The sequence below is a fragment of the Lytechinus variegatus genome, chromosome 13 (assembly GCF_018143015.1).
Source record: "Lytechinus variegatus isolate NC3 chromosome 13, Lvar_3.0, whole genome shotgun sequence".
Taxonomy (NCBI): domain Eukaryota; kingdom Metazoa; phylum Echinodermata; class Echinoidea; order Temnopleuroida; family Toxopneustidae; genus Lytechinus; species Lytechinus variegatus.
The window spans coordinates 1,988,149-2,005,495 of NC_054752.1; the positions used below are offsets into that span (position 1 = coordinate 1,988,149).

At 36.6% G+C, this 17,347-nt stretch overlaps 1 protein-coding gene across 1 annotated transcript; it reads right to left on the reverse strand.

Annotated features, from left to right (window-relative positions):
* Positions 1-1,056: 1,056 nt before the first annotated feature.
* On the reverse strand, positions 1,057-8,637 carry LOC121426880 (melatonin receptor type 1A-like). The gene is made up of 2 exons (XM_041623284.1): positions 6,762-8,637; positions 1,057-1,738 (listed from the first exon to the last, which is right to left on the reverse strand). Exons 1-2 carry the CDS (start codon positions 7,535-7,537, stop codon positions 1,231-1,233), a joined length of 1,284 nt encoding a protein of 427 aa, XP_041479218.1. The 5' UTR covers positions 7,538-8,637; the 3' UTR covers positions 1,057-1,230.
* Positions 8,638-17,347: the final 8,710 nt, after the last annotated feature.

Genomic DNA, 17,347 nt, shown 5'->3' on the forward strand with positions numbered 1-17,347 from the left:
TATTCATGCACCCGTCAACCGGTCCTTGGATTTCATTCTCCCTCACATTTTGAGCATTTCCCCAATATTTTTCGTCTGACAAGCTGTCAGATTTGACGACTTTCCTTAATTTTAATTGGTTGAGAGCACTGTGCTTATAGTAACTATCGGATAAAATTGGACTTGTCGGATTAAACGTCCGATTAATCCTTTCATGAAACGCTGACCAGGAGTCCATCGAGCCAATAGAACGTCAAGACAAGACGCGGAATGCAAAATTGTTAATCCTGTCTCCCCTGCCCGGATATTACTCCTGAAAAAGTTCACAAGCTGTCTTTGTCGTTACCAAACCCTTCAGAGACCTGTTGCATGATAGAAAAAACGATGACAATTTTTTTGGCCAGAGGTTTTTAATGTATTCAGTATCAATGGCATAGTTTTGTTTGCCAGAGTTTTAGGGCAAGAGTCTTGCAACAGGGCAAAGATTTCGCAAGTGAATTTGGTCTCGACTAACAATTGGACACCTCTGGTGTGGACAGAACTTCGAAAAATCAGTATTTGCTTCCACAGTCCTTCCTAGTCTTATCCTATCTCTATGGACGTCCACCTTTATGCAAACGTTTGCAAATACATTATATGTGAACATATTCTGTACAAGAGAAAATGTGTTGCCAATTATTGTTTCACTACTCAAATCAACTTGGTGTTAATCTAGGCTTTACTTGACTTAAAGCAGATATGAACCGGCAGCCTTAATAGCAACATCTCTATTCCTCAACTACTCAAATTTGTTACCCATAATGCAACGTTCTGAGCAATGTAGTTTTGTATTAAACTTAGGCCCACTTGACTGATAATACACTAATTAAGTCACTCCTCAGTACAATGTAGCAAAACAGGTACTGTCCTCTTAAAGATATTTCGGATTTTCTTTGAAAAAAATTATAGGTTTGTTAAAAGACGTTAAAAGATGGGAATTGCTGCTACCCTGTTTGGCGTTCAACGGTTAAAGGGATAGAGCCTCGTCGATCTGGCGCTGCACAGCGGCTGCCGGGCCCACGATTAATAGGGCAAAGCAAATTTTCGGAGTATTTCATTTTATGTCTATTTCGAACAATAAAATATGGATTTTCATTTTTTTTATTCTTTGTATTACTATTACTCAAAAGACAAAATTTAACACTCAATGAGAGTCCACACACAGTGTTGATGAGTTCGTTCCCTTTTAAGATTAAAAAAAGGGTTTTCTTTTTATCGAATTGTGAGTCGATGCAACATCCTTGATGGCTCTGGGACATCTCTTAATCTGCAGGTGACCATGAACTTCATAACAGTGTTGAACACCGGGTGCTTGGTGGCGTAGATGATCGGGTTGATACAGGCATTGCAGAGAACGATCGCGCTTGCATAAGGTACGAACGGATCGCTGTCGTCGAAGAAGAGACAAATCGTGAATGGCGCTATGCACAAAAAGAAAGCGCAGACGACCACGAACATGTTTTTAGTGATCTGCAATTGGCGACGGTTAAGACTGCGTCCCTGTCGTAACCTGAGTTCGGTGGATGAATCTCTGGCTGTGATGTTTACTTTGCTGTTATTGGTGTTGGTGTTGCCGTCGCTCTTTTTGTTACCGTTGGCGTTGATGGTTTTGCTACCACCGTTCTCCGAGATATCCCTCAGCTGGGACGACATCTTTGACTTTCCCTGGTGCTCTGCAGAAATTGGAGGCTGATGATTGTTCTGCGGTTTAACAGTATGACTGTGACAGTGTGGGTGAAGATAAAATGACAAAGTGGAGGAGAGAGAAAGATGGAAACAGTGAGACAAAGTGATAAAAAAAGTAATCAGCACAAAACAATTGACCATTGCTTTGAATATCAGGTATCATAAGATATATGTATAAAAAACACTGCAACCCTAACGATTAGTCTGCGATCCTATTTTGAAATAAAATGTAGTATAATCTGAAGCTAGTATTGAAACGTGGAATATCTTACTGTGTAATGCTCCTAATCATCGTACGAACACCTATGTTCAAGTCTGTGACTATGCTATCATCCATCATCCAATAAAAGCGAATTTAAAGTCGTAATGACGTCATAGCAGTCGTACGATTGGGTATGATTTGAAACTAATTTTGGCCTTTACTCCAAAATAAAAGCTTGCAATCATTCAAAATTGTTATATTAGTATATTTTCAATCAATTTTAACCTCAAATGAAATGTTCCATTCACATTTTCAGAAAATGAGCAAAAGGCCATTTGTTCCAAAGTCGGATTGCGAACAGTCGTAAGGTGTGCGGTGGTCTTAAGATGAGTGGATCGTGGATTCCCAGGTCCCTGCGACGGATTAGTAATGCCCAAATGGCAGGTGACAATGGAATTAATTAAACAGAATAAAATGGCCGGTCATGGTTTTGAGATAAGGGTAATTTATAATGGTAAGTTTTGAAATTACATTCAAAATATTAAACAAAGAATACGATGACATGTACCCAGACTAATTGACCATCCAGGTGGTTTATTTGAATATACTTAAAAAGGATTAAAATGATCAGCAACAACCGTTCTACATGATGGTTCTAATACGTACAAAAATCATCACAATTAGCAATACGACATAATGATCATGAAATGTACTTATAGAATAATACAATAGATATTACGTCTCCCTGAACACCCGGGGGTGCTTCACCCCCAATGACATATTTTGAGGTGATTCAGCACCTCAAAATATGTCATTGGGGGTGATATGATAAGAAAGAGAAATGTTTCCAATACAAACTGAAGACAAATTGATCCAGAGAATTTTGAAAAGCAAAAAAAAAAAAATCAATCAATCAATAAAACAAAAAAGGGGATTTCACTACAAAATTTTTGTCACAATTTCATTTATTTCACGACTTCCAGAATACCTGGGGGTGCTTCACCCCCCCCCCCCTACATCCTCGCTTCCCAGGGCCATGATACTGTATGATTTGGTTCTCAGACAAATCTGTCTTGATAGTTTTACAGGTATTTAAAAAAAGTGGAATATGGTGGACACTATTCATGTACACAACCAAGTCAGGAAACTAATTATGCGATATGCCCGAAGAATAGATAGCAGAATACCCTGGACCTTGAAAAGTGAAAAAGGTAGCCATAACACGCTAATTAGCCAACACGTAACCTCTATACAAAACAATGACATCCCAATATTGACAGGTAACGGAAACCCATTTCCTTCCTTTACACTCGTTATTGCTGAGATAATTGTTTCCACCAACAATTTAATATCGTCACCAGTGGTGTTTGTGAATCGAATAGCTACCTATTGAGAGCCACTGCGACACAAATCAATTACATGGGGTCTAATGGAAATGGAAGACTATGACATCAAAAAAAGCAACAACAATATAATGTTTATGATAATCTATACTCTTAATCTTCTTACTACTATACTACTACTACTACTACTACTACTACTACTACTACTACTACTACTACAACTACTACTACTACTACTTCTTCTACTTAAAGGTTAATATTAATATTTGTCATCATTGTGATAAGAATATTGAAAATGATATATTGTTATTCAATATATCATATAATATCTCTATATGATAATTTGTTATTTAATAAAAAAAATAAAAAAGAAATTGAAAACAAAAGAATACAAAGAAATCAATAAATAAACTGAAAAAATAGCAATACAGAATAAAAAAATGAAAAAAAAATGGATAAATGAATTTTTAAATATGAATCTTTGGCTCTAACTTTATCGTATCCTGGACCGTCAACTTAGATTACCTTTATGGATTATCTATACTGTTCTTATCCGGTTAAGCTGGCAGAAGATTCATATCCATCTTTATCCTCCATTTTGAGGTGGTTAAAAAAAACTTTCTTGATTATTCGTTAAAAATGTGTGAACGAGTAAAAAGTAATACTGATATAAAATACACGATCTGTCATCATTATTCACTTAAATCGTGGAAAATACTAAGAAAATAAACCCAATTTAAATGAAAATATTCACCTCTAAGTTAGGATGTCTATTTTGATGTACATGTATAATTATCGTGATCAAAATAACTCATCAATTAAACAATTTTTCCTGTAATAGACGGAACGAAATTTAAAAATAACGAACCCAAAGGGAGGAAAAAAGCAATAGTCAATGTAAATTTGTAAAAAAAAATACATTAAAATATTTCATTGTGAATTATGAATTTTTCAAATGGGCAATAACTTTTAAGCGTTTCCTGAATATGATTTGAAATTTTCTGTTGATTAACTTTTGCGTAAATCTAACCTGCGTTTTTTGTTTAACTGATCTTAGTTTATTACCATGCTTAAAGGACAAATTCACCCCAACAAAAACTTGATTTAAATAAAAAGAAAAAACAACAAGCATAACACCGAAAATTTCATCAAAATCGGACGTAAAATAAGAAAGTTATGACATTTTGAAGTTTCGCTTAATTTCACAAAACAGCTATATGCACATCTCGGTCGGTATGCAAATGAGGGAACTGATGACATCACTCACTCACTATTTCTTTTGTATTTTATTGAATGAAATATGAAATATTTTGATTTTCTCGTCATTGTCAAGTGAAATGAAGTTTCATTCCTCCCTGAACACGTGGAATTCCATTATTTTAACACTTTGTGCTTCAGGCAAGGAGGTCCTAATCATCGAATTCGTAAACATTGAAATATTGTATAATTCAAACAATAAAAAACAGAAGAAAAAGTGAGTGAGTGACATCATCGATTCTCTCATTGGATGTAACTGGCTCGTTCATATAACTATTTTGTAAAAATAAGCGAAACTCTGAAATGTCATAACTTTCTTATTTTACGTCCTATTTTGATGAAATTTTCAGCATTGTGCTTGTTGACTTTTCTCTATTGATTCAAATCAACCTTTTTTCTGAGGCGGACTTGACCTTTAAAAGCATCGGACCTATGCATGAACATTCCGACGCCATGGTGATGAAAAATCAATGCCATCATACCTGTTCGCCTAAGTTAAGCTCTACCTTTTCGCGTTCTCTTTTCATTCACCATTCTTTAAAATTTTCTTTATTTCTAAATCTTTTTTAAACCGTCTCCCTCATCCCTCTTTTCTCATCTACCAAGGGTAGATCCGGGTTTACCCGGGCGTATCCCCTAAAAAGGTTGTAACGAATCACAGGGAGTATTTATTTATTTATTCATGTCTTGTTTATTACAAATGATAAAATAAGGTGGAGGGTGGTCCGGTTCAGTAATAACGAATGCTTTACAACAGAGTTCCTTACCTTTACAAACAGATAAAACAAAGTAAATCAAGTCATTTTTAATCTATAAACATACAAACAAACAAATGAAAAGATATAAACAAAACAGGTTACAGAATATTTTGAAAATTGTATGACTAAATGAATAGATACAGAGAGAAATAAATGAAATTGTGAATTTATCAAGCAATTAAACAATTAATTAATTGATAGATAAATATATAAAACAATCAATGTACAAATATATAATGAAATGAATAAATGATTAATGAAATAAATATAAATGATTAGATAAAAGGTTTACATCACCAATTCACAGAATTTTCTTTTCAACTTTGCCCTTTATATCTTCAATATTGAAACTATGCTGATCCATCATTCTAGTCCCAAGGTCCATATCGGAAATTCACTTTGACAGGAAATACCTTGAGCTTGTAAATCATTATGATGATATACTTTGATTCAAACCAGGGACTGAACCAGGAAGGGGAGTGGAACATCCCCCTCCCCCCCAAAAAAAAAAATAAATAAAAAAATTACAAGCTGCCTCATAAAAGCGGTTGTCACCGCTCATAGGAAGCAATCCTTCTATGACGTATACAGATGGGGGCTATGCCGGGGGGCTATGGGATGATATCCCCCCCCCCACACACACACATAAAACCCCGTTCCACAAACAAGCTAAAAAGAGGGCAAAGATAAAGTAAAAACGGATGAAATGTGATAACACTGTTGAATATCACATCTACAACTATCACAAAATTCGATTTTCACTTTAGAAAGGCCCAAACTTTTTCTCGCTCGCTTCACTCTCTCATGACTCTAACAAATCCCCCATCCCCTTGATCCGCAAAGGGTTTAAAGTGCATGAGAGGGGTGACGGCCATACATTTAGCAAAATATGAATAAAACAGTTTTTTTTTCAAGGAAATGATCTACTCATAGCCTCCGTTCTTTTGTTTTGGGGAGAAAATGAATCACAGACTTTGTATAAACATGCAATATATTGATAAGTTACTCTACCATAATCGAAACATGTACATCGTACTTTTAGGTCCCTTGCCGTAAAACTAACGCCTTGATTATAGCAATGGATAGCCCACTGTACTTGTATTGTTAATTTTTCACATGATTAATTTTACGTATATAGATTGCTAACACTGCTAATCATGACCGCTTCAAATTTGGTAGCACTTATTGTATCAATTCCATAGCTCGTTTATGCCAGAGGGAATGTCTTATTCAGTCTATTATTAGGCCCGAGGTGATAATTCTTTACCAACTGAATAAACGCAAATATTCGTGATATAATATGTGCTTATCATGCTGATATATACCACGAACCATTCATTTTGGTCCAGTTATTAATCTATTATTGTTTAGGGTAATATGGGGAAGGGTGGGAGAGATTGAATTGATATTGTGTAATACAATCATTACGTAGTATCTTTAATAGTATCATTACTGATATCATTATAAACATAATTTATACAAAGGGGGACTTCTTACCCTTCATTCGATGTTGTGTGTGATATGGACTCTACTACGGTACTATCCGTTTGGTGAGATTCCGGCATGTGTGTGCTCATCACTTTCATGTGACTTCTCACATGGAGAAAGATCTTGATGTAGGAGTAGCAGATGATGATGAGTGGGATTGGGAATGACCCAATGGCCTGGACCAGTTGGTAGATGTCGTCCTTCGGGTGCGACGACGACTGGCCGCATATGCTGTACTTCTCGTTATATCCGAGACCGCCGACGTCGACGATCGGGAGGAAGATGACAAGGATAAAGGACATTACCCAGATCAGTATGATCCAGATGACGAGATTGAGCTTGGTGAAGATCTTCTGGTAGACGCGGTGCTTCTTGGTGACAAGAATGAACCGGTTGATGGCGATGGATGCGAGAGAATAAAGGCTCGCCACGATACACAGGTACGTGATGCCACCTGCTAATGTACAGATATACGGATGAAGAGGCCATCCATTTTGACTGATAAGTGCGACAGCGTTCCAGGGGATTGACAACGACGTCAAGAGATCGGCCACGGCCAGGTTGACAACGAATACGTTCGTGATCGTACGAAGCTTTCTCGAGATCGCAACGGCCATGATAACCAAAGTGTTGCCGATGGTACCGAGTATGGATACGATGATGAATGTGATCGCCACCACGAGACGCTGGGCGCGGTCGTCGAACTTGAAACTATCTCCCGAAGTCGGCATCGAAGTCAGGTTCATAGTGTGACTTAGGATTGTAGTACTAACAGTGCTCTCCATTTTATTCACTTTTGTTTAAACCTCGGTGTGTATATATTTGCTTATCCAAATCAAACGAATGTAATCATCACTTATCAATGTTTCGATGAAATATAAATAAGGTGCATCAATCTTTCCAATACGAATTACATTCAACTTCTCAACGGCGAGGAAATGAAATGACCTTATTCAAATTATCTTGAAGTTTAACGCTAATCATGAATAGCATCCTTGATCAATGATGTAATTGCACAGAAAGTCGCTATGCTAATCGACTAAAATCATTAATTGCTCCTTTGCTACACCTTCTTCTCACAGTAACTTTCTAAGCATAGAATCGGTTTGCTGTTCTGAAAATGAAACAGTGTCACTCGTACGAAATGAATTTATTCAGATCGGTGAGGTGTCCAATGTTTTTCAATGAAGCGACTTTTTGTTATTGCAACCGCGAATTGTTGGTTTTGATTCTACGGAAATTAATCAAGGGTAAATTTGGCGTAGGTGATGTTCGTGATGCACATGAACAGTGTCATATTACGACAACCTTGGAGGAGAACAATTTCAAAACCTTTAAAAATAGAAATCCCAACAAAGTTTGTTTCGCCAATGAGCTGTCCAAGACTGAGTTAAAGGTCGGTTGCTGTCCTCTTATCGTTGTTGAACTAAACTGTTTAGTATTTCCAATATCAACATTCATCAACGAACCAGAAGATGAATTAATCATGAAGAATGACCAATTTCAAAATATTGATCGCACCGTCAGAGAGCGTTATAACATCCCGAACTAAACGAGTGCCCTCTAAAATTCAAAATAGTTTGCCTCTAAATGAATATGTTGAGGCAAGAACTTCTCAGCGAGTAAAACGAGGAAAAGTTAATATGACAGGCTTGTTCCACAATAATTTTGTTGCTGGTTTTCCCCGTCACGGTGAAAGATGTTTCCTCTTACCATGTTACCTCTTAATCTTCCAGAGACACTGAGCAATTTTGGCAAGGAAATCCGTCAGGTCGAATTACGATGCCACAAAGTAATGAAAATCTTCAGAAATCTTTCATTTTCTGATAAAGCGTAAAACTGCATAGACCTTTTATGATAGAAGATCATGGGCGGAAATATCTTCCCATAGGCATTGGACCAGGGGCGGATCCATGATTTTCCAGAAGGGGGGGGGGGCACATTTCCCCCGGATGATTGAACAAGCAAAAAGGGGGTTATCACATTCAAAGGGGAGGGGGCACACTTGGGATTTTTTTTTCCTATTACGAATTTTGAATGATGTATAATAGACCACAAATATTAGGGGGGCACTTGATATTGTGCCCCCCTTTCAAAATGGTAGGGGGACGCGCCCCTGTCCCCATGTGATTTCCGCCCATGGAGAAGATAATGTTATGTCGGCCATTCATTAATAATGACAGATCTCGAAGAGTGTGGCGAGGTGATAACTCTTTCTATTGGTTTTGTTAATATCAGAGACATCGCCATGGCAAGGTTGAAGGATTCTAATCAAAATCTTTTTTTTTAAATGCCCGTCAAATCACAATGGACAGCTTAGTGTTCTTTGTCGAGAATTACCGTGAACCGGAACAGCAGATCGTCTTCAGATTCTGAGCGGACGAAAAATTGCAATTATGTCGTTTGTCCAGAGTCACTGATGACCCTGCTGTCGATTAACTGATACACGACAAAGACTGCTTTGTCATGAAGGGTTTTTAACAATAGATTATCTACGTTCTAGAAAGCGCATGCGTAGTGGTTGAAAAAACTACCCAATGCCATACATGTACTCAGAGATATATCAAATTCTTCTCGAATTGGTAATCCATAGCGGATTTATGACTGTTTGCAAAGTTTCGGATTGAAGTAAAATCCTTTTGAAAACCCACACTAACTGTCTTCTATGTAAAGGAACAAAACAATCTACTTTGTGATTATGAGAGTTTTTCCGAACAATGAAGACAGGATGATGAGGATAGTCATTGACACTGATGTTATTTCCGCTGAAGAAAGTATTTGAAATGATGAAAAAGAAATTGCTGATGATAAAAAAAAATCCCACGCTGTCGCCAATATAATGATCCCAATCTCAACTCATTTGATTGATAACCTGTATGCGCACTTCCGATCATTCATCCGCTTTTGCTGGTATAGAGAATGAAAATAATATATGAGGGGGTGGGGGGGGGGGCTGAATCATTTTTCTAAGGACAGATTCGAAAGCGGACTCTCGTGTTGGAATACTCTCCCAAAGGCTGCTGTAAAGTCGACCTCTATAGCTGGTTTCCGGGGAGCAACATTGCCTATCATTCAGCAAATGTTGCCTCCCCCTCCCCTTAAGTTGCTGTAAGACTACACACGCACCACCCGAACATTGTACATAGCACACTGTATATAGTGCACCAAGAATCCTTAGGATCACCACATCACCTGAAACACTGGCAGCACCTGACACAGCACAACTCTCTCCAGGGCAGTGTCTACGCTTTTTTATGGAAGCAGGAGACCGTCAAAAACACGGATATACGTCGTGTCGTAATTCAATTTACTACACGACGTAAATAATTACGTAGTGTAGTAATTCGAATTACTACACTACGTAATTATTTACGTCGTGTAGTAATTCGAATTACTACACGACCTTAATTATTTGATGTAGCGACACTAATTCATTTAACGTCATGACATTAAATCGTTGGGCAGTAATTCGGAATTGCGTCGTGTATTAATTCGAATTACTACACTACGTAATTATTTACGTCGTGTAGTAATTCGAATTACTACACTACGTAATTATTTACGTCGTGTAGTAAATTGAATTACGACACGACGTATATCCGTGTTTTTGACGGTCTCCTGCTTCCATGCTTTTTGGGACAGTACTTCTTCATGGTTCAAGGTTCAAATTGTAGGACATTATTTTTTCACGTGTGAAATGCTTTTACCAAAAGGAAGCATATGCATGCAAATACATCCCAAATAAAAAAACACCTATATCGCGTTATGTTCGTTTTTGTCTCGTTCACACTACATTGGGCTCTAGTTTTAGTGGCGAGTAGCGTTGAATAACACAATGAAAAGAGAACGATTATGATTGTGATTAGGCAATTTATGAGGGAACTTGTTGTATTCATGGTAATATCGCTCATTTTCAGTTTCACTGCACTTGACAAAATAAATGATATACTTTTTACAACCAGAATAAGATACAACAGAACATACTCAGTAGCAGATGCCTTCCCTTTTCAAAATTTGTACCTTACAAAGATGTATAGAATTTGCTACCATAAATGTTGAATGATGTCTAATAGACCACATATAGAAAGGGGACATTTGATATTGTGTGCTCCCTTTCAAAACTGAAATAATAAATCATAATTATTACCATACGCCACACGGCTCTAAAAATAAAACAACTTGGTTTCTACTCTGATCTGATTTATACTTAACACAATTTGATTCTCCTTCTTAACAATAAGTGCGTAGGTTCTAAGGGGAAGTGGTCCCATTAATATCGCTTACCTAATTTTGGACCTATTCGTCAGATGATATTTATTCATGAACCGAATAAATAGTAAGGTCTTGTTTTTATTTTGTTTTCGTTTGTTTGCTGTCTATATAATGCTTATGCAATAGAAGTGTAATATAAACATAATTGTATTGATCCGACCTTCTTATCTAGAAAAGGTTAAGAGTGACCATTTTATCCATCTTCATTTTTTTGATTCTTTGGAAAATTACAATTTTTTATCATATAGGCCACAATTAATGCCACAATCAAATGCCGTAGAAATAAAATCGTAGATTTATGCTCCTCTTTAAATCTACGATTTTATCTCTACGGCATTTTCTAAACTATTTGTTAGATATATATATATATATATATATATATATATATATATATATATATATATATATATATATATATATATATATATATATATATATATATATATATATATTGTGTAAAGAAATGGATGAAGAGAACAATGGTAGGCGTAGCTTAAATCAAGGTTCCCCAGAGCTATCCACCCCTTGGAAAAATTGGTGATGCCGAAAAAATGTCTCTGCCGGGAATCTAACCCGGGCCCCCGGCTTTGAAAGCCGATTATAATATATATATATATATATATATATATATATATATATATATATATGATTTCAAGATTATAGTTAAATGAATTAAAGGTATTGTTTAAATTTGTGAGCAGCCGATTTAAAAAAATTCTCAAACCAAGATAAACCATGTGTACAAGTGCATGTATTAGAACTAATAAACCCTGAAAACAACCATTATTGAGAATGAAAAGCTAAAACTACAAGGCAAACCCCGATTTTGTAAATAGGCATCTTATAGACACCTAAATAGTACACATAAGTGTATGGGATGAAATTAAGATGATGTTTCTGGTCACTTTATATTTCAATTTTTGAAGCACTAAATAATGATTTTCGAACGCAATTTTTTCAGGGCTTCATTTTTGTAACATATCACAGACACAGGTGACAAGTGTGAACTTCTAGCTCAGATTTTTTAAAAGTCAAACCAATGTTAACCAATCACTTTAAGGAATATTGGGGAGGCCCATGTGCATGGCAGATCCAGGTAGGAGGGTGGCACACCTTCCCCTTCGTAACCTAAATTTAAAAAAACGGAAAGAAAGGGAAGAGAGAGAGTGTGGGAACAAAAATAATGATAGAAAAGTGAATAAATAAAAATTGAAAGGATCGAGACAAGAAGATGAAAAGAAATGGACAGACTATTTGAAAAAAGGGGGAAAGAGGGAAAATGAGAAGGGGGAAGAAGGAAGGAAACGACAGAGAAAAAGAGGCAGAATAAAGGCGAAGGGATAGAGTAAAGATTGAAAAGAGAGAGATAGAAGAAGGAAATGGAAAGGGGAAAATAAGAAAGAAAGAAAATGTGAAAAGGGACAATAACAAGAACGGAATGAAGAGGAAATAAATGGATGAAAGAAAAAGCAAAAGAAGCAAAGATGATAAAACGGAGAGGACCAGGGGAAAGAAAAGAAAACTGGAGAAAAAATAAAAAAAGATAGCCTTTGTCCGAGGACGTAGTTTGATTTTATAAAAGGCAGGGCTCACTGAGATTTTTTGAAACTCCGTAAAGAAGAAGGATAAAAAATCCCCGTGGAGTTAGAAAGGACCTTTCTGATAGATTCAGGAGCCTTGTAAAAAAGGCAATTTAGGGGGAAAATGGGAAAAGTACAAAAAAAGATGAATGAAGAGTGGAAGAAAGAAACCGTGACAGAATGACCCTGCATCCACTAAGAAGATAACGAAGATGAAAAAAATTAAATATGAAGGACTGCAGGATCGAAACTGTGATATCAGTAGTTAATTTTTGAAAAAAATAATGTGAAGCTAGGTGCCTGAAAGCCTTCTCGCACCACAATGAGTTAGATTAGGACAGGAACTTGGACTAACATACGTGTAAGTGGACTCTCACTGGGGGCCGTAGCCCCAACGGGACAAAAAAGGGGTAAGAAGGGTCAAATAAAAGAATGAAATGAAGGGATGGGAAAAAGACGGAGTAACAATAAAGGAAGAGTGAATAAGATGAGCGGGAAAAATTGTCAAGTGTTAAACCTTCCAGGCCACTCTAATATGAAAATCCGCTTGTCATATATTGACAAGGATTAATACCTTGCATATGTATTGCATTTGAAGTCATAAAAATGTTAATTTCTTCGTTTTCCTGTCAGCATATGAACTTAAATTCAAGCTTGCACTTCACGCCCGAATTATTTGTTTACTGAGCCATGAATTATATTGAAGTTTGTGCGTCTAAATAAACTTGTTTTGAAATTCAGTGTATGAACATTTTCAACTCGATTGTTGTAAGGTCAGTACATAAAAAAAACTAGATCGCACTTCGCGCCCACATGACATGTGAATTCGATAACTTTTCCTATAAATTCATGAATTCAAACAGCGCTTGATATATCCCCTTTTCAGATCAGTAGATCAAAATGTTGAACGCGGCCTTAGCGCCTGCATTATTGGTTGAGTGATCATATCGTATCGTATCATGTTTCTGAATCAAATGCTGCTTAGAAAGAAATTTTGCAGGTCGAAAGAAAAAATAACTCATTTTTATCACTCCTAGATGAGAAATCGCCATAGGTACTGTACAAACGAGAGTAAGGGGGGTGCATTCTTTGAGTATTTTTGGCTGGGGAATGGCCCTGAACGTCTTGCATTTATGTTGGTTTTTGTGGAGGGTTGTCTTCTTGGTCTTATTCTTCTTTATTCAGTGGACCTGTGATTAACGAAACTTGCGGCGATGAAAAATTAATTAAAATACAAACGAGTATGCTTTTCAAAACACAAGTCAATAATGTTAGTGCACCATCGGGTTCTGCAAATAAAATATCAAACAATGCTCTTTGCATGATCGAGTGTGGTCGTGTATCAGTCGATGGGCAGTCATGTACAGTCCAGTAACAATCGAAAATCGTCGTCAATCATTTTTTAGCGGTCGAGTAATTAATGAAATCGGGCCTTTTTTGGACAAAGAAGATCGAGAACCAATCGTGTAGCATTCGGGTATAAATCGAGATGATTGGGAAATGGGCATTTGGAGAAATCCATCCCGATTGAAACTGGACTCCTGCACGTCTCGATTAACTCGAACCTTCCTCGATGACTACTCGAGCGGTTTCAGCTCGGGCTTCCTATTCTATTTTTGCTATTATTTCAAAAATTATCGGGTAGATAGCAGGAACAACACCGATCAAAGTAGACCGACCACGGGTATCCTTGCCAACCGAGACCGATCTCGCCAAAACTGCTTGATCTGGTTTGAGCGAGTTGATCTAGGGAGTGTTTCATCAACATTTTCATCCGACAAGTTGTCAGATCTGACATCTTTCTCTGACGTTGATTGGCTGAGAGGCACTGTTCCTATGGTAACTGTCGGATAAAAGGGGACTTGTCGGATAAAACGTCAGACAAGTCCTTTCATGAAACGCCCCCCTGAATAGCAGTGTGAACCGAGAATTACACGAGTACCTCAGTTCGCGGATCAGACTCCGCTCACTGGGCATGCAAGAAAAATTTGAATTTCATGAAACGCGCGCTAATTGCTGGGGCAGACTTAACTTCGTGTTCACAAAGAGACATACTTGCCGAGTCTGCTCCGGCTCACGGGTCTGATTCTATTTCTTTGGCGGAACAAAAAAATGTCATGTCTGCACCGCGAGCCGGGGCAAGTTTCAGGGGCGGATCCAGCTTTCGCTAATATGGGGGGGCCTGAAAAATATTTTCATCAACATTTTTTTCGATTGGCCGCGGCTATAATCTGATTTTTGTTGGTTTTTCAAGGGGTAGTCCGAACTAAAGACTGAAGTTTTAAGTATATGTTAGTTTTTATTGTTATGAACAAGATAAGGTATCACGTGTGGTCTTAATATATAATGCGAGTGCGAAGTGCGAGCTCAAATTCTTTGATATTTTATGTCCTTAGACCTGAAGATTCTGAGGAGATTTTATAATCATGAAAAAAGATAAGTATCCAACTAACAATGCGAACACGACGCGCGAGCCGAAATTTTATTACAGTAACGTGAAAAAGGGGACTCAATTGGGACTGTTTTTTAGTGATAAATGAAGAGGATACAAGTATCACCAATTAAATAATGAGAGTGCGGAGAGCGAGCTCAAAATTTTTGATATTCCGACCTGAAAAATGGACAGTCTAAGCGCGTTTTTATTTAAGTAAAAAACAAACTGTATGTCTCAATTAATTAAATGCGAGCGCGAAGCACAAGCTTAATTTTTTGATATAGTGACATGATGAAGGAGCATTTTGATTTTTTTTGTAAGAAATACCAGAGGATAGGTAACTCACAGATCAAACAGTGCGAGCGCGCAGCGCGAGCTGAACATTATGAAATATAGGCCTATTAAAAATTGGTTTAAATTAAACAAAATAATGAAAGCTTGATGTGCGAGCTAAAATATTGTGTGCAAATTGATTTCAGAACTTGATATATTAGTGCCATTTAATCCTCTTGAATGGGATTCATTATACAGGAATGCGAGCGCGAAGCGCGAGCGAGTTTTTTGTATAACGTATATTTTTTCAAATTCTTTCCCTCACCTTTTTTTGTTTCCTTTCGGGGTCGGGCCGGCCGTTACGAGGCTGTAAAAACATATCGTTGATATGATACCTCTTTCTTACTTTTCTTTCTATTTTTCATAATTTCTATCATGTTAAAGAGTACACTTTTTTCTGCAGGTTTTCAAAAAATAGGGGTGGGCTGGGCCGGCTCGGCCCCCTCCTGGATTCGTGCCTGACTTTATTTATCTCGTTTACATGTGTAAAAAAGAGCGCCTGTCGGATCTGCGCCGCGAGCCGGGGCAGCATGTAATAACGGTACAAATGAGAAAAAAACTTCAGCTATCTGTTATCTTCGAAAAACCAGCTGATTAGCGAGTTAAACTCGATATTCATTATTGGCAAATCCACCCAAAAGTGCAAGTTACTATCCATTTCATTACTAGACCCTATTAGTCAATGTTCCCCAAATTGGTCGTGGTCTGAAGGATATTAAAACAAAAATGTCTTTTTCGATGAATTTCCCGACTTTTAAATCAAAATATAATTCGATAGGGTTCCCAATCAAAATATTGTATACGTGTAGTTTTGTCTTGTTTAAAAAGAAGACTGATCTTGTCAAGAACATAAAACATATAGCAAGTGCTGAAACGGCAAAATAGAAATAAAAACATTATCGAGAGAGGGCGCTAGATCCAACTATTCTTCGAGGCAGTCGGATGAATATACCTCTTTATAGCATTTTACTAGCTAGAAAATATATATACAGTATTCCTAAATAATGGAACTTCCTCTCTAATAATATTACAGACAGTGTCTCCTTGAATGCATTTAACCATTAACTCAAACACTTCTTGCTCAATTCTCACGATTCCTCGCAACTGAATTAATATTTCATTTTTTGAAGAACTTGGTTGTCTCATCCTTTATCTTTTCTTTTTTATTTATTCATTTTTTGTCCTTTTTCTTTATCATTATGAGTTGTTTGGATCGTTTCTTTTTCTGCTTCTTATTTTCTGCTCATTTCTGAAAATAATCTGACAACATAATCTTTTCTTTTAATAAGAACTTACATGTTTAAAACTCCAAGCTACACACAGTTAAAAAATACATTGCCACTTTACCATAACACTGGAACTAATCATGACTTAAAGGGATGCTCCGAGCTGAAAATAATATGATTTAAAGATATAAAGAAAAATAAGATAAACAAACACTGAAAATTTGATCAAAATCGGACAACGAATAACAAAGTAATGGCATTTTAAATGTTTGCATTATTCCGGCGAAATAATGTAGTTAGGCACGTTTTCATGAATATTCAATCTGTAAATTGATTATGTCATATGTCCACTTGTTATTTTGTATCTTATTATATGAAATTAGATTTGTTCATTTTTTCTACCAAAAACTGAAAAATAAATGGATTGACAGCTGATAAAGTGCTTTAGTTATTCATTGCTGCACCTTATTCAGACCTTGTCTCAATTGCTTAATATAAATTATTTATTCGATTTGCTATAGGGATCCACGCTCTACAAGCAATGCGTTTTAGTGGATCACCTCATTTCCATATACGCTTTTTTATTACTATTTACACAAGCTTTTGTTATATAATTATGCTAAGTTAATTTTTTTTTTCAATTTGTTTCCCCTCCACAGGGATTTTATTATTATTCAAACATAACAAGATATCTTTTCAATGACAAATCAAATTAATAACAACGAAATACAGTACAACAGTAATTGCAAC

What these genes read in the sequence shown, in the direction of transcription:
- LOC121426880 (XM_041623284.1), bottom strand. Translation starts at nt 7,537, where the DNA reads ATGGAGAGCACTGTTAGTACTACAATCCTAAGTCACACTATGAACCTG. An exon ending in CACACAACATCGAATGAAGG is followed by an intron (nt 1,739 to 6,761) that starts GTAAGAAGTCCC and finishes ACACTGTCACAG; the next exon opens with TCATACTGTTAAACCGCAGA.